This window comes from Arctopsyche grandis, chromosome 4 (genome assembly GCF_051622035.1).
Source record: "Arctopsyche grandis isolate Sample6627 chromosome 4, ASM5162203v2, whole genome shotgun sequence".
Classification (NCBI taxonomy): Eukaryota; Metazoa; Arthropoda; class Insecta; order Trichoptera; family Hydropsychidae; genus Arctopsyche; species Arctopsyche grandis.
Genome location: NC_135358.1, coordinates 10003756 through 10020759, shown reverse-complemented (window position 1 = coordinate 10020759; position 17004 = coordinate 10003756). Strand labels below are relative to the sequence as shown.

Genomic DNA, 17004 nt, shown 5'->3' with positions numbered 1-17004 from the left:
ATAAATAATACGCTAAGATGAGGAGGGTGAGATAAATAAAAATAAGAAAGACAGTAATCCAGAACACATTGTCATTTACGTCATGGTGAATTTTATTTCAGGTCTATGGACTACGTGCATCTGTATTCTTTGTAAGAAAAAAACACTATAAATAATCAATATTACATTTATCAAATAAATAGATGAATAACCCGTGGAATGTTTCTAATTAATTCAGACTGAAGGTGATAATCCTAGAGGATTTTGGCGTTCAAAAACTGAATCTATACTTTCAGCTCTAGGATACGCCATAGGGATTGGAAATATTTGGCGATTTCCATACTTATGCTACAGAAATGGAGGAGGTCGTATACAATATGATTTCTAAAAAGACTTACACTTACTTACTAGTCAAAATTTCAGACCCTTTACATCTACATATGTACATGTATATTTTAATTACAGGTGCATTTTTAATTCCATATACTCTGACGATGTTTTTTTGCGGAATTCCCCTATATTATATGGAGGCGAACATCGGCCAATTTTCCAATACGGGTTGTATCACAATGTTTAGAATGTCACCGTTTTTTCGAGGTGAAAATTACAAGTACTAAAAGTGGTGTAAAACATCATGCAATAAAATAACATACTGCAAATTTTCAGGAGCTGGCTATGCAATGATAATCATGAATACGCTTTGCAATGCCTATTATGGTATGATTTTGACATATCCCTTAATATTCATCGCTCACTCTATGAAGAAAGAACTATCATGGTCATCGTGTAACCATTTCTGGAACACACCCGATTGTGTTGATGTAAGAATTGCGATGGAAATTTTGCCCTATATACTTTATTCGTTTAAAATATGCATATTCTAGTATTGAACTGTATGTATTTGCAGATAAATGATCCCAACATCGATATACCAGGTTTAATTAAAAATAATACGAATGTTACAATAGCAGTCGATGAATATTTTCAGTATATACAATATATCTAAATTATGTATTTATTTTGAGCTTTCTTCTCAGCTAAAGGCAGTTTATTTGAATTGACCGTCACCTTTAAATGTAAACGTAGCATACGACTCACTCTCTTTTATCTAAGAAAAAAGCCCAAATTCACGTGAATAAGTTATAATATAACGATACACATTTTATTTTTTTTATTTTGTTTTTCAAGTCATGAAGTGTTAAAGATATCAGACAGCATAGGAGAGTTGGGTGAAATTGTCTGCCCGATTATATTGGCTAATATAGTTTCATGGTTCATCATTTACATTTGTGTATCTAAAGGTGTTAACTCAGTAGGAAAAGCATCATATTTTACGTGCACATTTCCTATGTTCGTTCTGATCGTTTTGCTCTGTAGGGGTGTAACATTACCTGGTGCCATTGAAGGTATCAAATTTTTCATTTACCCCGATTGGAATAGACTGAAAAATCTAAAGGTTAATACTTTCACTAAAAAGATAAAAAAATATAATATAATATTATAATTTGATGATTTTTCACAGGTTTGGTCTGATGCTTCCGTGCAAACATTTTTCATGCTTGGGCCAGGTTGGGGTGGCATAGTCAATATGGCTAGTTATAACAAATTCTCGCACAATAACCTGATGTAAGCTTTGCACTGATTTGTTTTGAATATTTGATGTTACTTCTAATTTATTTGTAAAAATTTCAGTGAAACTTTAGTTTTGTCGACGTTAAATTTTGCGGCTGGTATCTTCGCAGGCTTCGCTGTATTTTCTGTCATTGGATTCATGTCTGAGAGAACAGGTGTTTCTGTTGAAGAAGTCATAGAAGCAGGACCAGCTCTAGTGTTCATCACATATCCAGCTGCTATAACATTGTTGCCATTGAAGCACTTATGGGGAATCCTTTTCTTTTTAATGTTGTTCTTCATTGGAATTGACACCGTCGTTAGTACAAATAAATTAAATTATACAGGTTGGTTCATAAGAACCGGATAGTTATAAATTAAACCGTATTCCATTCATTTATTTATATTATTCACAAAAAATTGTATTCATCATATGATGACCATTTTTACGAACACACGTTTGGAGCCATTTTCGGAAATTCGCCTCCACTCTTTCAAATGTTTCCATTTGTTCAGTTTGATTTTTTATTGTGATATTCGCTTCTTCCAGTGTGAATGGCTTTCCTTCGTGCACGTGTGCTGTGTGCTTTAAGATTACTTCACATATAAAAATCACACGTGGAAAGGTCAGGTGAAATTAGCCAATAGGGAACAACGCTCGAACTACAGCCAGTGAAGTTCTGGCTGTATGGTCAGTACATATGTAGACCTCTTGTCTGATTTTGCTGGAACCATACATTTTCTCTGTTGATTCCTCGTCTTCGAAATTATGGTTATATTCAAAATTACTGGCATGAATATTAAATAGCATAGAGAATGAAGCTAAAGGATTATCACCACAGGTTCCTACTTTCTTCGGACGCCAAGTATTACTCATTACAAAAATTTCCGTTTCTTGTCGACCACCCTGTATAATATAAATCGGTTCAGTCAACCTTTCACTATTCATGTTGTATTCAATAAATTAATTTTATTTAATTCATCTGTCCAATGATCACATCCGATTCCTTTTCCTACATTCTCTTACCATTCATCATAACTTTTTAAGTTTTCAAGAAGCTACGTAAAACTCTTTCGAGTTAAGCATATTTGAGCATATTCGTAAAATTTATGTCATATTAGGCTACACATTTTTTGATTTTAAGTAATTGTTTTAGTTTGTTCAACTCGAAACAATTGTATCCGCAGTATGCGATGCATATCCGGATCACTTAACAAATAAATCAAAAACAGCCTTGTACGCTTGCCTTATTACATTCTTTGTAGGGGTTATTTTAACCACTAATGTTAGTATATGTAAATAATACGTACCTATTTATAGGTGCATAATATATATATTGCAATTTTTTAAAATTTTTATCTGTACATTTTTTTTTTCATTTTAAGGGTGGGATGTATTGTATTCAATTGATGGATTCATACGCGGCTAATGTACCTGTTATTGTAATTTGTTTCATAGAAGTTCTAATTGTCGGATGGATATATGGCACCAAAAAATTCGTAATTGATATAGAATTCATGCGTGGACAAAAGATACACTGGATATGGCCATTCTGTTGGAAATATATGATTCCTACAGTTCTTATTGTGAGTTATCGAATAATTCTATGTTTATATCAAATTTTTTGTATTCACACATTTATAATAAAATTTCAGTTTTTATTTATTGCGACAATAGTATGGAATGAGGAATTAAAATATAAAGGGGAATTATATCCAAAGTGGACAATCATATTAGGTTGGTGTATTAGTGGAATGTCAATCATATTTATTCCACTATTTATGATATATACAATATTCAAAGAAAAAGGATCTCTACTTCAGGTAAAACAGTTCAGTTATTTATATACATATACATTTTCTTACTAATTCTCTGTTTCGAATTTAAAAAATACGCTGTTCTCGTCAATATATACTCTCTCTACTCAATATATGTACATACGTATAAATTAGCTATACGTTTTAGTTAAAGCTCACGATGGATTGTCGGTAGTTTCGTCCACGCCTGGCAACCCTATGAGAGCACTAGTGATTAGTAAATATGTATTTCTATACATTTTCCCGTGTATACTGAGAAACTTATCTCATGTACCTACATGTACAATGTGCAGTCCAAGTGTTCACTCTGGCTCGTTCATTAACATGCTAGTTGGTTCATACACGAACTATTGATTTTAATTTAAGTGTTAAAAATCAAAAGCTATCTTCAAATAGACTCGCCAGATGTCGCATGAAACTTTTGAGCTAACAAAAGGAATGGAAAAATGGAAATCCTATGGAAATCATATTACGACGTAGCTATAATTCCCGTTTATTAAAATATTGCAACCCAGAGTAAGCATATGTACATATGTATATGTAGGTGGGACGAACGATCGAGAATACTTAAAACTTATGCTTAATAGTTCGTGCATGAAAAAACTATACAGTTTGTTTTTCAATTTGTTATTTTGCGTTCACTGGTCAGATTGGTTCATATATAAATAAATTTGTTTATGAACAAACGAAATTTACACTTAGACTGTAACATATTGTACATTAATAAATGCATAAATCACGAATTGTATACATACTTTATCTGTAACATATATAATTAAGGAAATTTCTTGCAGCGTTTGAAAAATGCGATTAAGCCGGCGGAAAACTGGGGTCCAAGTAATCCTAGAATATTTCTAGAATGGCGAAAAGTTGTAGGTAGTGAATTTCGTTCCTCATTGGAGGATAATTCTACTATTACAGAAAATATTCCGGGGAAATCTACATCTCATAGTATATCAGAAAATAGCGAACTAGATGTAAAAGCAACTAAAAATGAAAAGAAAATTACATTTTATGAATCGGTATTAAGTAAATCCAATACGCCACCATCACAACTTTTCAAAAGTGATATTTTGACAACTTCCGGAGAAAGCATTCAAAACATCACCAAACCAAATGTTAAATAATATTCTGAAATTTATTATGTTTGTAATTTTAATACAAAAATTTTTCGGAAAAAAGTTGTTTGATTTCAATTTATTTCATTGTTGGCTGATAATTTTTAATACAGTATTTTAATCAGAATCAAATATACACAATACAAGAAAAAAATTAGAGAGTGATACTAGAAGAAATTTAGATAGTTCCAGGTGCCGGAGCCAAGTTCAAGTGGTGGCTGGCATAAGGAGTATTGTCAGGCAGGGGTGCTATGTGAAGGGATCCACGAGTAGCAGCTACATACCTGTAATGGAATGGTTTTACTGTCAGCTCTTTTTGTGATTTACTATTTATTGACACTGACTAAATTTGAAAAAAATTCTTACCCGGGTTGTACGATTGGAGCGACCACTTGAGGTTGAGTGAAGTAAGCTAATGGGGCGGAAAATCCGAAGGCTGGATATGCGAATGGAAAAGATTTGAAGCCAGTATCGACATAAGTGGCTGCTTGGCTCATGGCCACTAGACTCAACACTACAAGAAGAAACTAAAAATCGAGATAAATTGTATGATGCAAATCAAAATAACTATAGTGAAGTTTTATGGAAAGTTATGTAATACGAACCTTCATATTGGAACTCGTTGGGTGGATTACTTCTCGAGTCGATCTCGGGAGGTTTATGTCATGCTTGAAACCGATCCTTCCTTATATACTAATTGATCCGGAATGGACTGATCTAGTTCTTTGACACAAAGAATAAGATAAAACTCATCGAGCTTGCTTGTAATTAATTTTCTTTGGTAAAACGTCGTCAATTTTTATAAAATGTGTTGATTTTAATTTAAAACGTATTTTTCAAACGAGTATCGTATATTCTCATTCTTCTTTTAATCAATTTTCCCCTTTTAAAATATACAACTTCTGCAAGAATTCTCCGAAAAATGTATCTGTTTTTGTTTTATGTATTTTTAACTGAATAAATAGCGCACAATCTAAGTATAAAAAATTCAATTACAAATAAAATAAACGGAATACATTTATATATTATATGTACATAGGTATAATATACGTAGGTTTTTTGAAAAAAATACCGCAATTTTTATATACAACATGTAGTAAATTTACTACGGTTTTCCTTGACGACATTTCATAAACATCGTTATTGTTTTTGAATAAACAAAGTAGATGATTATACTGTTACTACAGTGCGTCTAGAAGTCACAATAAATTTTACATATTTAAAATTGGATAATATATGTATATTTTTTTTAAATGCTTTTTATTATTACGAAATTATGTTCACAATAAATCTTATATCTATTTTAATAGCTACTGATCTACTGATCATTTTCTATTCTACATTTTAATTTAATTTGGTTAATAATCATAGTATTATATTATTCTAATGTTAATCTACAGCATAATAGGAAAAAGAGCTCAAAAACCTATTTACAATCCTTATATGTATATAACATACATGCATTTGAATGTTATTCGTACACATGTGTATTTAAATTTAAAATATTAATTCAGTTGTTTTAAAAAAATACTTTGTTTATTTTATTACATGTTTGAAAATGTTTGTTTATTTTATTACATTAAATTAATCAAGACGAAAAAGGGGTAAGTACCCAAAATGTTGTTTTATATTATTCGTCTAAAAACTCCTACATATATGGTGTATATGTATGTATGTATGTCTAAAATGTAATCCTAATATATATTTGGTTATGATTAAGGATTGCAATACCAAAAGTATTGATTCCGGTATTATTGGTATTTGAGCGAAAATAAGCTTTTGATAATACCGGTATTAAAAAAAGAAATACCGATAGTATCGATTTTTTCAAATTCGTACATTTTTTTTGTCGAAAGCGACATCTCCGTGGCTAAAAACTACGAAAACGACCGATGCGTATATATTTTGCATACGTGATATTGAGTGTTATTATTTTATAAATTGTTTTCGATCTTTCTTTATTTTGATAAAATCCTCTTTAATTTATGTATTTGTAAATAAGCCGTTTCTGCCCTGCACCCGTCCAAAACATGTACGAACGTGCCGAAAACGGGCGTTGCTGAGTAGTATGAATAGAAGTAGTATTTTCCGTGCAGTGCTGTGCCGAGCAGTGCTGGATAATAATATGCGTTTTAATATATTGATAACCATTGCAATAACTTTCATTCTCTAATTCAACCATGTATGTATGTATGTATATGTGTATGTGAGGATATTTTCCGGCAGTTTTCCGATTCTTTCAACATAAATACACACAAGTCAAAATTCAAAATGGAAATTTCAAATGTCATATAGTTAAAATATATATAGGTAAAAAAGATTTCTAGCATTCCGTTGATCAGCTTAATCACCATTACAGAGAGTTACCGACCTTGCGGTACTTGAAAGGTGCGGTCAGTGAAAAAATATTTTTTATTAATATCACTTGCTTCAACTTCATCCTACTACGTCATAAATCAACACAAAGCCGTTCTGAAACAATGCTTTTTATTTTCACTAAAATGAATAAACAAACTTTAAATATCAACGTGTTGCTATTGACAATTTTCGAAGCGATAAAAAATAGTACATAGCACATTTACACGTATGAAATATCAATCTAAATCATTACAATTGATTGCACCATTTAAGGAAATGCCTACCTACGTTAATCATCGACTGTTTTATTCATACGATTATTTTAATTGCAAATCACAACCTATCGCCTTTGATGTAGTCGAATCTATTTTCAAACTCAGTTCAAGGAATATGAGTATCGAAGCCTCGAATTTGACAGGTGAGATGATACCGAGATATACCACCTATCATACCCGATGAAAAGAGCTGATGATCGATTCACCGCGAAGGTGCGGTCGACCTTCCATTCACAGGGTAGATCGGAAATTCCCTCGTGTACTACCTGATAATAAATATGATATATATGTACATAAACAATATATGCTAGCAACTTGAACTTGGATGGCAAAATTCTGTCGTGTACCTACAATGTATGTATGAATGTACGTTGAATACACATTTCTTCGGTTCAACTATGTAGATATGAGCTTGATGGTTGAATGATAAGTGGAACCTTATTTGGGACAACAGAGCAATAAAACAATCCGTTGAACATCGGATGAAGTTAATTATTGTGCTGCAGTGCTTTGGAGTGGGCTGACCTCGAACCCCACACCCTTGATTCGCGTGCTGTTTACTTCCAAAGGGTTGCCATGACTTGCACCTCGGCTAATATAATCACACCTTCCAGAATTAGGGTGACCATGGCTCAGTGAGCAGGCGAAACGAACGATATGCAATATTGGCTGCTATCACGCAGTTTGTCTTATCTAGGTGTAGTTCAAATACCGTGCTTTTAACTTGCAGTCAATTTAAAACGGCAAATAGCATTCATTCACAAAAAATATATATTATGGAGGTTAAAGGATTTGCAGTAACTATTACGTTCACCTTAGGTCTATTCTAATAACTTATGATTAGTGCTTCCAATCCCGGAATGTTACTTCAGCACCGGGATTGCGGTGCTGGGAATTTCCGAGTCCGGGATCCCGGTGTTAGCACCGGGATTTCGAATGTATGTATGTATAAGAAAAAAAATTCAATTGCATGTTTTCATATTTCAAAAACGTTCAATTGCATTTTGCAAAATCTCCCGATGTTTCACGCAAAAATACTCCCATATTGGCGTACTAATTTTGAGAGTTTGCTACATTCTTAAAATTTTCGGTTCGTACCCATAAATTTCTAAGATTAAATAAAACACACCCGAAAATGTAATTAAACAAAGTAAAAAACATCGCTTTGATTCATTGATTCGTTTTTTACAAATAGTTTGTACCGTCTAGTAATTATTCATCGAAACAATCCACCTAATATAAAAAAAACTCAAATTACATTTACTTTGTGTAAAAAATTTGGATGTGACCAACCTACGACTTTATCTATGTATTTGAGGAATATAAGAAGGATAAAAAACAAAATTCGATAATCGAACATATGTATGTACATACATACATACACGTTCACACATACCGGCTATAAGCGTTTTCAATACAAATTGAACACAAATGTAGGAAAACTAACGCAAGACTAAAGTTCTACTTCCGGCTTACGAAATCCGACCAAAACCTTATCAACTCTGTTAGTATAAAAATAATACAAATATAAATATTCAGCTAAATATGTTCAGGGCGTGGAAAGAATCGTTGTCACAACATTTTTAACTTTTATAAAAGAAAAAATCCCACCTCTGGTTTATTGTATGTAGTATTTTTCGCAAGGCGGCGTCAAAACGGGTCAGAGAAAACAAATGGACTACGATTGCCATTGCTCATCCCGCTATTGTTTATTATATAATGTTGTTTTATGATTTTTCCTTATTATTTTTGTAAAAATAATATTTTTAAAGAAATTTATTCAGCACCGTAATCCCGGTATTCAGACTAGTTTCAGCACCGGGATTCACGGTAATAGAAAACACCGGGATCCCGGGATCCCGGGATTGGAAGCCTTACTTATGATCCAGTGATTATTATCTATTTTTCTTGTTATTTTTTTTATTTTAGTGTATACAACATAAGCATTAAACCAGCAGCATATATCAGTTGTTAGCATGTAATGCTGTCAATTGTGTTGTCACGGGTTAAATCCCTGGCCCAGGCTTTGGATATGCGACCCCAAAGTCGATTGTTTCCTAGCAGAGTTTGTCGATTTATCTGATTTCATTGAAACGGTTCTATTTCTCTAAATCCTGTTCTATTTCTAGCAAAATTTGAGCTTACAGCATCTCAAATTCGCTAATTTATAAAATGCTGCAAATTCGATCACAGGTATGTCTATGATTGTTTAATCGATGTTTGTAATTGGCCTTGAATAATACTTTGCAATACTTACATATGTACAATGTTTGACCATATATGTCGTGTAAAATAAAAAAAAAACATAAAATGGGTGTATACTTGTGTAATTAAATAATAGGAAAAACCGATTTACAATTCATATAAATACGCGATGCGTTTTCAAAGGTGACGAAAGTATGTATTTATGCGTGTATAAAAATAAAAATAATGATTTATTTTTTTTGTAGAATATTTGATAGTTAAAACACTGAATTTAATCATCTTCTTAAAAGTTGCTGCTATACGTTTAATCTTAATGAATATGTTTTATTGTAATAAAATAATAATAGTATGAAAATCCATAACATTTATTACCTGTATTTATTCGGTCAGTAAAAAAATGATCAGTTAGTTATATTATCCGTCACCGACTGCTTGACTATTGCCGGTTCGTCAAAAAATACTTACTGGTTTACTGACCATTCATTTTTATCTACCTACATATATACATATATGTATATAGTACACTATTATCACAAAATTTAACCATTTAGTATTGCCAAGTATTGCATTTACATATATTCGGAAAGTGAAGAACGGACAACAATGCTAATAATAATATTTATCTTTTTATTTATTCTGAAGAGAAGCTAAAACTCAACAGGAAAAATATTTGATTGTTTCAATTTATGTATGTATGTACGTACATATATTGAATTTTCTGATGTCCAATATTAAAATCATCAAATCCTAAAAATAAACGCTCAATATACAGATATTTTTAATGAGTATATAAATTATTATAATCTATTCAGAAATTCAGATTGAAATTGTACTTGTTGTCAATTAATAATGAATAACAAGTGCAAATTAAATCGGTATTCAAGCCGATTCATATTTGAATTTCATGTGAACTGGATTACCTTTACCTCGATTATGCTATATGTATTTATTACAATGAGTATTCATTATATTACATTATCTTTAATATTTATGTAGATGAAATTAGTAGATGGAATTGAAAATATCAATGAATAGATTGAATCGGAGTGAATTAATCGAGTGAATGAAAAATAATCCGCATGTTGATTACAGAAAGAAATCCCATTGAAGAAACGGTCAAAGAAATACAACATACGAATGAATTATAAAGGGAAAGTTAATTAAAACTACTCTGATTTGTTTACATTATGATTCAAGTTCTGCTAGTACGTAAGTACTTTATTTCTATTATAAGGAATTCCTTCGGCAATGTTTCTTTGAATTCAATGTATAATTCAATCACATTTCATAAATAAATTTGCCTTAATCATACTATTTCTATGCGAAATATATGTTTGTATTACTTGACGAAGTTTGTAGTCAAAATACACACTAGTACCGAAATTATTTAATCGTCTGATGGTCATATGAAAAATGGTGTCATGTCAATGCACCGATAGGCGCCGCGACGTCGAATAAAAGGCGTCGTACTTTTATAAGTGCCGTAAAACACAATCAACCATGTTTACGAACGGTTTGCCACTCGAAACGAGCGCTAAATCATTGAAAATTTCCTCTAAAATTGAAAAGGGTTGACTTTTCATTCGCATAATTAAATCGAGTGGTGTTATTTCATTCTAAATTTTGTAATTATGGAGCGTCTTCATTCAACTGCTTCCGATTCGGGATTTTGGACTACGATCGATCTTTTGGTCGGTAGAGAATGGAGAGATAAAAACAACGACGCCTATGACGAGAATGAATTGAAGAAACAGCTGCAGAAAAGTTTGACGGCTGCAAAAATTGGAAAATTGAAAAGAAATGGAAAAAAACATTGGTCTATTTGTTTAGATTCTAATCCCGTAGAAAGGCTGCTTTCGGAAGGTTCGCTAGATCTCAGGTATTTATTTACTTCTCGGTTTATTAAGATTTTAATAATCAATACTTGATTGATTTTTAAATGAATCATATTTACTGCGCGATGTTTTTCCACGAAATACATAGAATACAATCGACGCTAAAATGATAAAAGACTAACCCATTTCTCTAACAATGGTTACATCCTATTTTATTTCAGTCTCAATAAATTGCTTTCAACTAGTTTCTTTTTCAACTTGCTTTGAATGTGACCTATTTTTTTTAATTTCTCCAAGTCATCTTACTATTGATAATTTCCAAATAAATTGAACGGAAATAATACAAAAAAAGTTACGTGAATAATTAAGGAAATTCTTGACAATTTGTCTTTCAATTTTCGCACGAGTTCAATAATACAATTCAGAGAGTTCAAATTAATATTACAATTATAAGTATATTTCATAGATAAATTGCATTATAATTTATTACAAATATTGCTTTATTTACGAAGCAATCTAATTCTGACATTGGTAAAATGGAGTGACATTAGAGCCAACAAAGGTAGAAGAAAAACTTCTGAAACGTATCCATCTTGCGTTCTCTTTGTTGATTGAAAGTCTGACAATTAATCTAAAATATTAATATATTGTACCAGCGATACTGAAATATTTATAATATAATCTAAATTAAAATATTTACGTGACTTCTTTATTAAATTACTACCATTCCGTGACGCCATCGCTGAATTACAACTATGACATTCCAAATTAAGTGTATTTTATTATGAAAAGTTCATTTTCATTACATTTATTAGAGTTTTGGGGGGAAAAGTTCGTTTGAAATATTGAAAAAGTTTTCCAACAATTTCCATAGCGGAATACCGAAGTCCATGTTAAAGAATTGAGTGATTTGTGCATGGATCAATCATTCGCGAACCGTATATAATATTTCACGTGTTCAAAATTCGGCGAATATAAACGTGACCGTTAAGCGATTTTTAAACACTTGGAAATACCAATTAAGTCGAAGGGGTTTTGGATTTCACGGTTCGCCGAACCGTCAAAGCATTAATTCGTGACGTGTGTAGCCATTGACATGCAACGTTTCGCCGTTAACGACGAAAAACACATCGTTATTTATTGTACGAAGAATATCCTGGTTGAACCACCCGAAAAGTTAATCTTTCACGGTTTTGGCAAAGGCATGGGCGAACAAGGGTGAGTCACGGAAATTCAAACGATGCAGCACATGTGTCTTAGGGGTGGCAAACGGGGTGGTGACAGGTGTGTCTCAAGCCAAACTTTTACTACACCAAACGATCGCCAGAGCTATCAAACTTAATATATATATATATATATATATATATATATATATATATATATATATATATATATATATATATATATATATATATATATATATATATATAAATTTGACTATAATAATATCATATATATATAATATACGTATTTAAATCTTATGTAAGTTCATACTAAATATAGAAGCAAAGTACATAATTTAATATGAAATTTTCATTATTAGAATGCATAATATGTACATACGTATGTTTAGATATTATGTTTAATGTATGTATATATAATGTACATATGTAAATGAAATGAGATATTTCGTACCTTATGTATGTACATATGTAGCTAAAAGCATATTAAACGCCGTAAATACCTAACGTAGATTTGCTAGTTTGCTAATTGCTCGGCACAGCTATTAAGTAAATCTATGATTCAATTTAATCCTTTAATTTGTAACTTTCCTTCATAAATTTCAGTGTAATGAAATTACAACTGCTAAAATTTTCATCTGCTATTATTATATTACGACGTTTTATTTAATATGTATGTGAAACCAAATTTTTAACGTGTATAAATGAAAATTATTTATATATTGTATATGACTATAATTCTCTCTGGATTATTTACGACTACATGTCCCATACATCATGAAAATGGAAACATTACATATTTGAGATACGGCCAATATCTATAGTGCTTATTATATGGTTCAATTTAATTATACTTTCACTTGTATTATTGCACGCTAAATGTTAATCCATCATTTTCTGTTCATATTATGTTGATTTTTCCGACGCCATATTCCATAAAAAAATAAAAATAGTCACAAGATAATATCGTATCAATATATGAATATATGTACAAATGTATTTATGTATGTATGTATGTAAATTTTGAAATGTCCAAAAGGAAGGGTTCGTTTTTCGTATATGTAATTATACTTTCGTGAATGGTAAATCTATATATTCTATATATTCTGAAAAATTACTATTGGTTTTGAATTCGTATACTCTCAATGCAATTTTTTAATATACTACATACATATGTATGTAGTAGTTAAGATTTTATTATTAACTATGTATCCAATTTTATGTTCGTACATAGTTTTAATTTTAACCGCAATTTTTGATTAGAATGAGACAGTATATGTATACAAAAATTTACGAATATAAATTAGAAACACTGTTTATTTGTTCATTTTCATTTATGTAGTTGTTCTAAATCGTATCACCGATCTGAAACAAATTTTGGATAGTTTCCTATTAGAATCCTCAGATAATTTATTTGTCCGGATTTCATCTCCTCGACTCACGAAACAATTGCCCAAAATCTGCGAAATATAAAATTTATCACAGAAGCAAAAGCTTGCTACACTAGCTGAAAATACTTGGCTAGTTTTATATATATATATATATATATATATATATATATATATATATATATATATATATATATATATATATATATATATTTATTTTTTTATACTTTTTTATTATTATTTTATTTTACCATGTTTTCTGCTTTTTACTAATTTTACTTGTTTTTATATCTTAAATGTAGGCCATTGTGGCGCATTAGGTTCTTCCTGTTATGCCACAATGGTTCAAAACTAAAAATATTGTATTAATTAAAAAATAATTCTTTAAATTATCTTTTGTGAATCCTCTTTGTGATTTAGATAAGTTGTATACATATATGTATGTATTATATATACCTACATATACAAGCATGGGCGCCAAGGGAAAATTCGGGCACAGGGAAAAATTTAATGTAGTCACCAAAAAAAAAAGAGTGATTAAAAATAAAAAATAATTGTGCTTCTAATAAGAACATATATGTACATACATACATACGTACTTGATTGTCTGGTGAATTTCATCGACGAATTCATCGGAATTTGCAGACTTCGCTTATCATTTGAAACCGTGCCCTTAAGAGGAAATATTTATAATATTTGAAAAAGTTTAATTAATTCAATTTTATATAAACAGACACATATATGTATGTACATATGTTACGCGTGCTCATAACATATTTTCTTCTCCTTTTTATTTATTTTTTAAGGGCTGTTATTGTTTGATACTGGTAGGTAAATTGTGGTTTTTTTAAATAGATCAGTAATTGTTCTAGTACTATATTGCTGGACAACCATCTTGTTCTCCGATGAAAGGGTCTCTCAGACTGCATTCTTTAAGAGGGGGGGGGGGTGGTTTCATGTCGAGGGCTTTATTAGTCGACTTCATTGAACTTTAAAGTGGGCTTATATGTACATTCATATGTATGCATATATTATAGACTTTTCTTACCTGTAAAAGACACAACCGATATTATGAACTCGCCTCTATTAGGGCGAAAAAACACAACGATGTACGTGGCACGTGGTTTTTTTTAGATAATTTTTAACATGCGAAAAAAATGGGCACATATTCATGGAACACCCAGCACGCTCCACCCCAAATGGACTGTTTTCGGTAAAATTGTATCCTTGTATTTATCCTTGCTTGACAGTAATCGATATCGGTGTATCCCATATTTGAAGAAATGTAGGAGAACCCCCACAGCGGCTACCCGAGCACACGATGTGCCGTTCATGTGCCGCCCTTAGGGCGAAAACACACAGAGTAGGATGTGGGACGTGTTTTTTTAGATATGCACTTTTAAACATGTGACATAAACGTAGCACCCCTAGCCCATATAAATGGTATACAGTCCCAAAAATCACCCCCTGGAGTATTTTCGGTGATATTTTATCCTTGCTTGGCAATTATCAATAACGGTGAAAACCATATTGGAAAAAAAGTCGGTTGCAGATGGATATGCAAACACGTGCGACCTCCCGAACATATTAATTATGCAAGTGCACAGCAGGAAGCCAAAGACACATGACATCCCATACCACTCTGTGTGTTTTCACCCTTAAGAGGGCTGGACAGCAGCGCCTTGTCCATACAAACGTACTATACTTCTCCCTAGCTCAATTATGGCACTAGAGAAATTATTTTTTTAATATGCTATGGATATCCACCATTAGGGTGCATCCATCGTTTTATTTTTTTGATTAATTATTTTTTATAGGAGCTAGGAGCCACCAAACATCTATAAAACCACCTCTTTTTTACACCCACGAAAAGAGTCTAGCGTGGTTATTTAACGGTCGATTTTAAAAAAAATACGCCGATAGATGCACAGAAAATATCTTTCTCATACCGATGATGATTTTTTTTTAAAAATTGGTCCAGTTTTGGAGGAGAAAATAGTAGAATACGAAACCTCGATTTTGTCAATTTAAAACACGTTTTATCTGGTCGAAGCGCAACTGTCGCATTCACTCAATATATATATTGATATATATTATCGCATTCACTCAATATATATGTACATACACTCAATATATATATCGAAGAAAGGAACGGTAGCAAAATTAAGGTTTCGGGTGTACAGCCCTCTTAATCTTCTCAACATATTAGCAGCGCATATTGATACTTTTTTCATAATTTATAAATAAATAATGTCAAAATGAAAATAATATAAAATAATAAAAAATTCAATTATATCAAATTTATCTATAATACATATGTATATCTTTCGAATGAATATGTCCATTTTCTCCAATTTTCTCCACAATTCCATACAATCATCCAGTAATGATGATGTTCACGAAAATTTCGATAAATTGGTTAAACACCCCTGTCGTAGTCAATCGCTTGACAAACGGCGGTTGCTTACACCGGTACGGTCCTGCGCGACCTTTCCGCCCAACCAATTGTTTGTGTATAAAGAAAGGGCCCGCGGAGCCGAACGGCTGGCTCGTCGTGCTCGTCGTCGTGCCCGATTCGCGCTCAAGTGCATCATTTTCGTGCTGCAGGTTAGGTGGCGGTGCACGTGAACTGCAACAGCCACTGACCGACCGAGACCACATGCAACGGTTGCGCGACCACGTCCAACTCCTCGCCGAAGAAGCGTTGCAGAAACGTATCGCCGCCAGACAGGTGAGATTCCGCTATTTTTATTTTTGACGTAGAACTACATACATATGTGTTTTTGTGCGTACATGTTAGCGGTAAACACGACACCAATAATTTTCGCTTTTAAAATCGTTATAAATCGGAGATTATTTCATCGTTGGATGGAGCAAGAGTAACGCTGTCTACTAAGCAACAAAGAAAATGTATAAAAAAAATATGTTTGACTTAAAAATTCTCTAGATAATTAATTATACGTATTTTGAAGCAACAAAAAATCACAATAAATAGAAAAATTATACAACTATTGATTCCAATACTCACTTTTAGCAAAGAAAAACTGGATATTGAGTTATAAACTGCAATACCCAAAAATCTGTAAAAATTGCGGATTTTCTTAAACGCTCATATCGTATTAACAAGAAGACAAAAAACAAAAATAATTATCATATTCAAATTCAGTGGATCATATTTAGTAACGATTGATTAGAACCGCTTTGGTAATTAAAAAACGTGATATTTTGTTAATGAG

The 17004-nt window shown here is 31.8% G+C and overlaps 2 protein-coding genes across 2 annotated transcripts; one reads left to right on the top strand and one right to left on the bottom strand.

Moving 5' to 3' along the window:
- The first annotated feature begins 17 nt into the window (after nucleotides 1-17).
- Nucleotides 18-4535, top strand: LOC143910744 (sodium- and chloride-dependent glycine transporter 1-like). Its single transcript, XM_077429342.1, has 16 exons — nucleotides 18-26; nucleotides 102-131; nucleotides 218-344; nucleotides 445-576; nucleotides 646-800; nucleotides 887-966; nucleotides 1168-1435; nucleotides 1502-1605; nucleotides 1672-1937; nucleotides 2184-2262; nucleotides 2399-2456; nucleotides 2748-2876; nucleotides 2977-3177; nucleotides 3247-3328; nucleotides 3557-3618; nucleotides 4203-4535. The coding sequence occupies exons 1-16, from the start codon at nucleotides 18-20 to the stop codon at nucleotides 4533-4535; spliced, it is 2115 nt and encodes a 704-aa protein (XP_077285468.1).
- A 137-nt stretch (nucleotides 4536-4672) lies between these two features.
- LOC143911064 (uncharacterized) lies at nucleotides 4673-5244 on the bottom strand. The gene is made up of 3 exons (XM_077429788.1): nucleotides 5132-5244; nucleotides 4893-5053; nucleotides 4673-4810 (listed from the first exon to the last, which is right to left on the bottom strand). Exons 1-3 carry the CDS (start codon nucleotides 5135-5137, stop codon nucleotides 4705-4707), a joined length of 273 nt encoding a protein of 90 aa, XP_077285914.1. The 5' UTR covers nucleotides 5138-5244; the 3' UTR covers nucleotides 4673-4704.
- Between the last annotated feature and the right edge of the window lie 11760 nt (nucleotides 5245-17004).

Bases quoted from the DNA above. Each gene is read 5' to 3' on its own strand.
- LOC143910744 (XM_077429342.1), top strand. The intron at 1,938-2,183 runs GTTGGTTCATAA...GTGTGCTTTAAG, and splicing joins AAATAAATTAAATTATACAG to ATTACTTCACATATAAAAAT. The intron at 2,877-2,976 runs GTTAGTATATGT...TTTCATTTTAAG, and splicing joins GGGTTATTTTAACCACTAAT to GGTGGGATGTATTGTATTCA.
- LOC143911064 (XM_077429788.1), bottom strand. The intron at 4,811-4,892 runs GTAAGAATTTTT...ATTCCATTACAG, and splicing joins GCTCCAATCGTACAACCCGG to GTATGTAGCTGCTACTCGTG.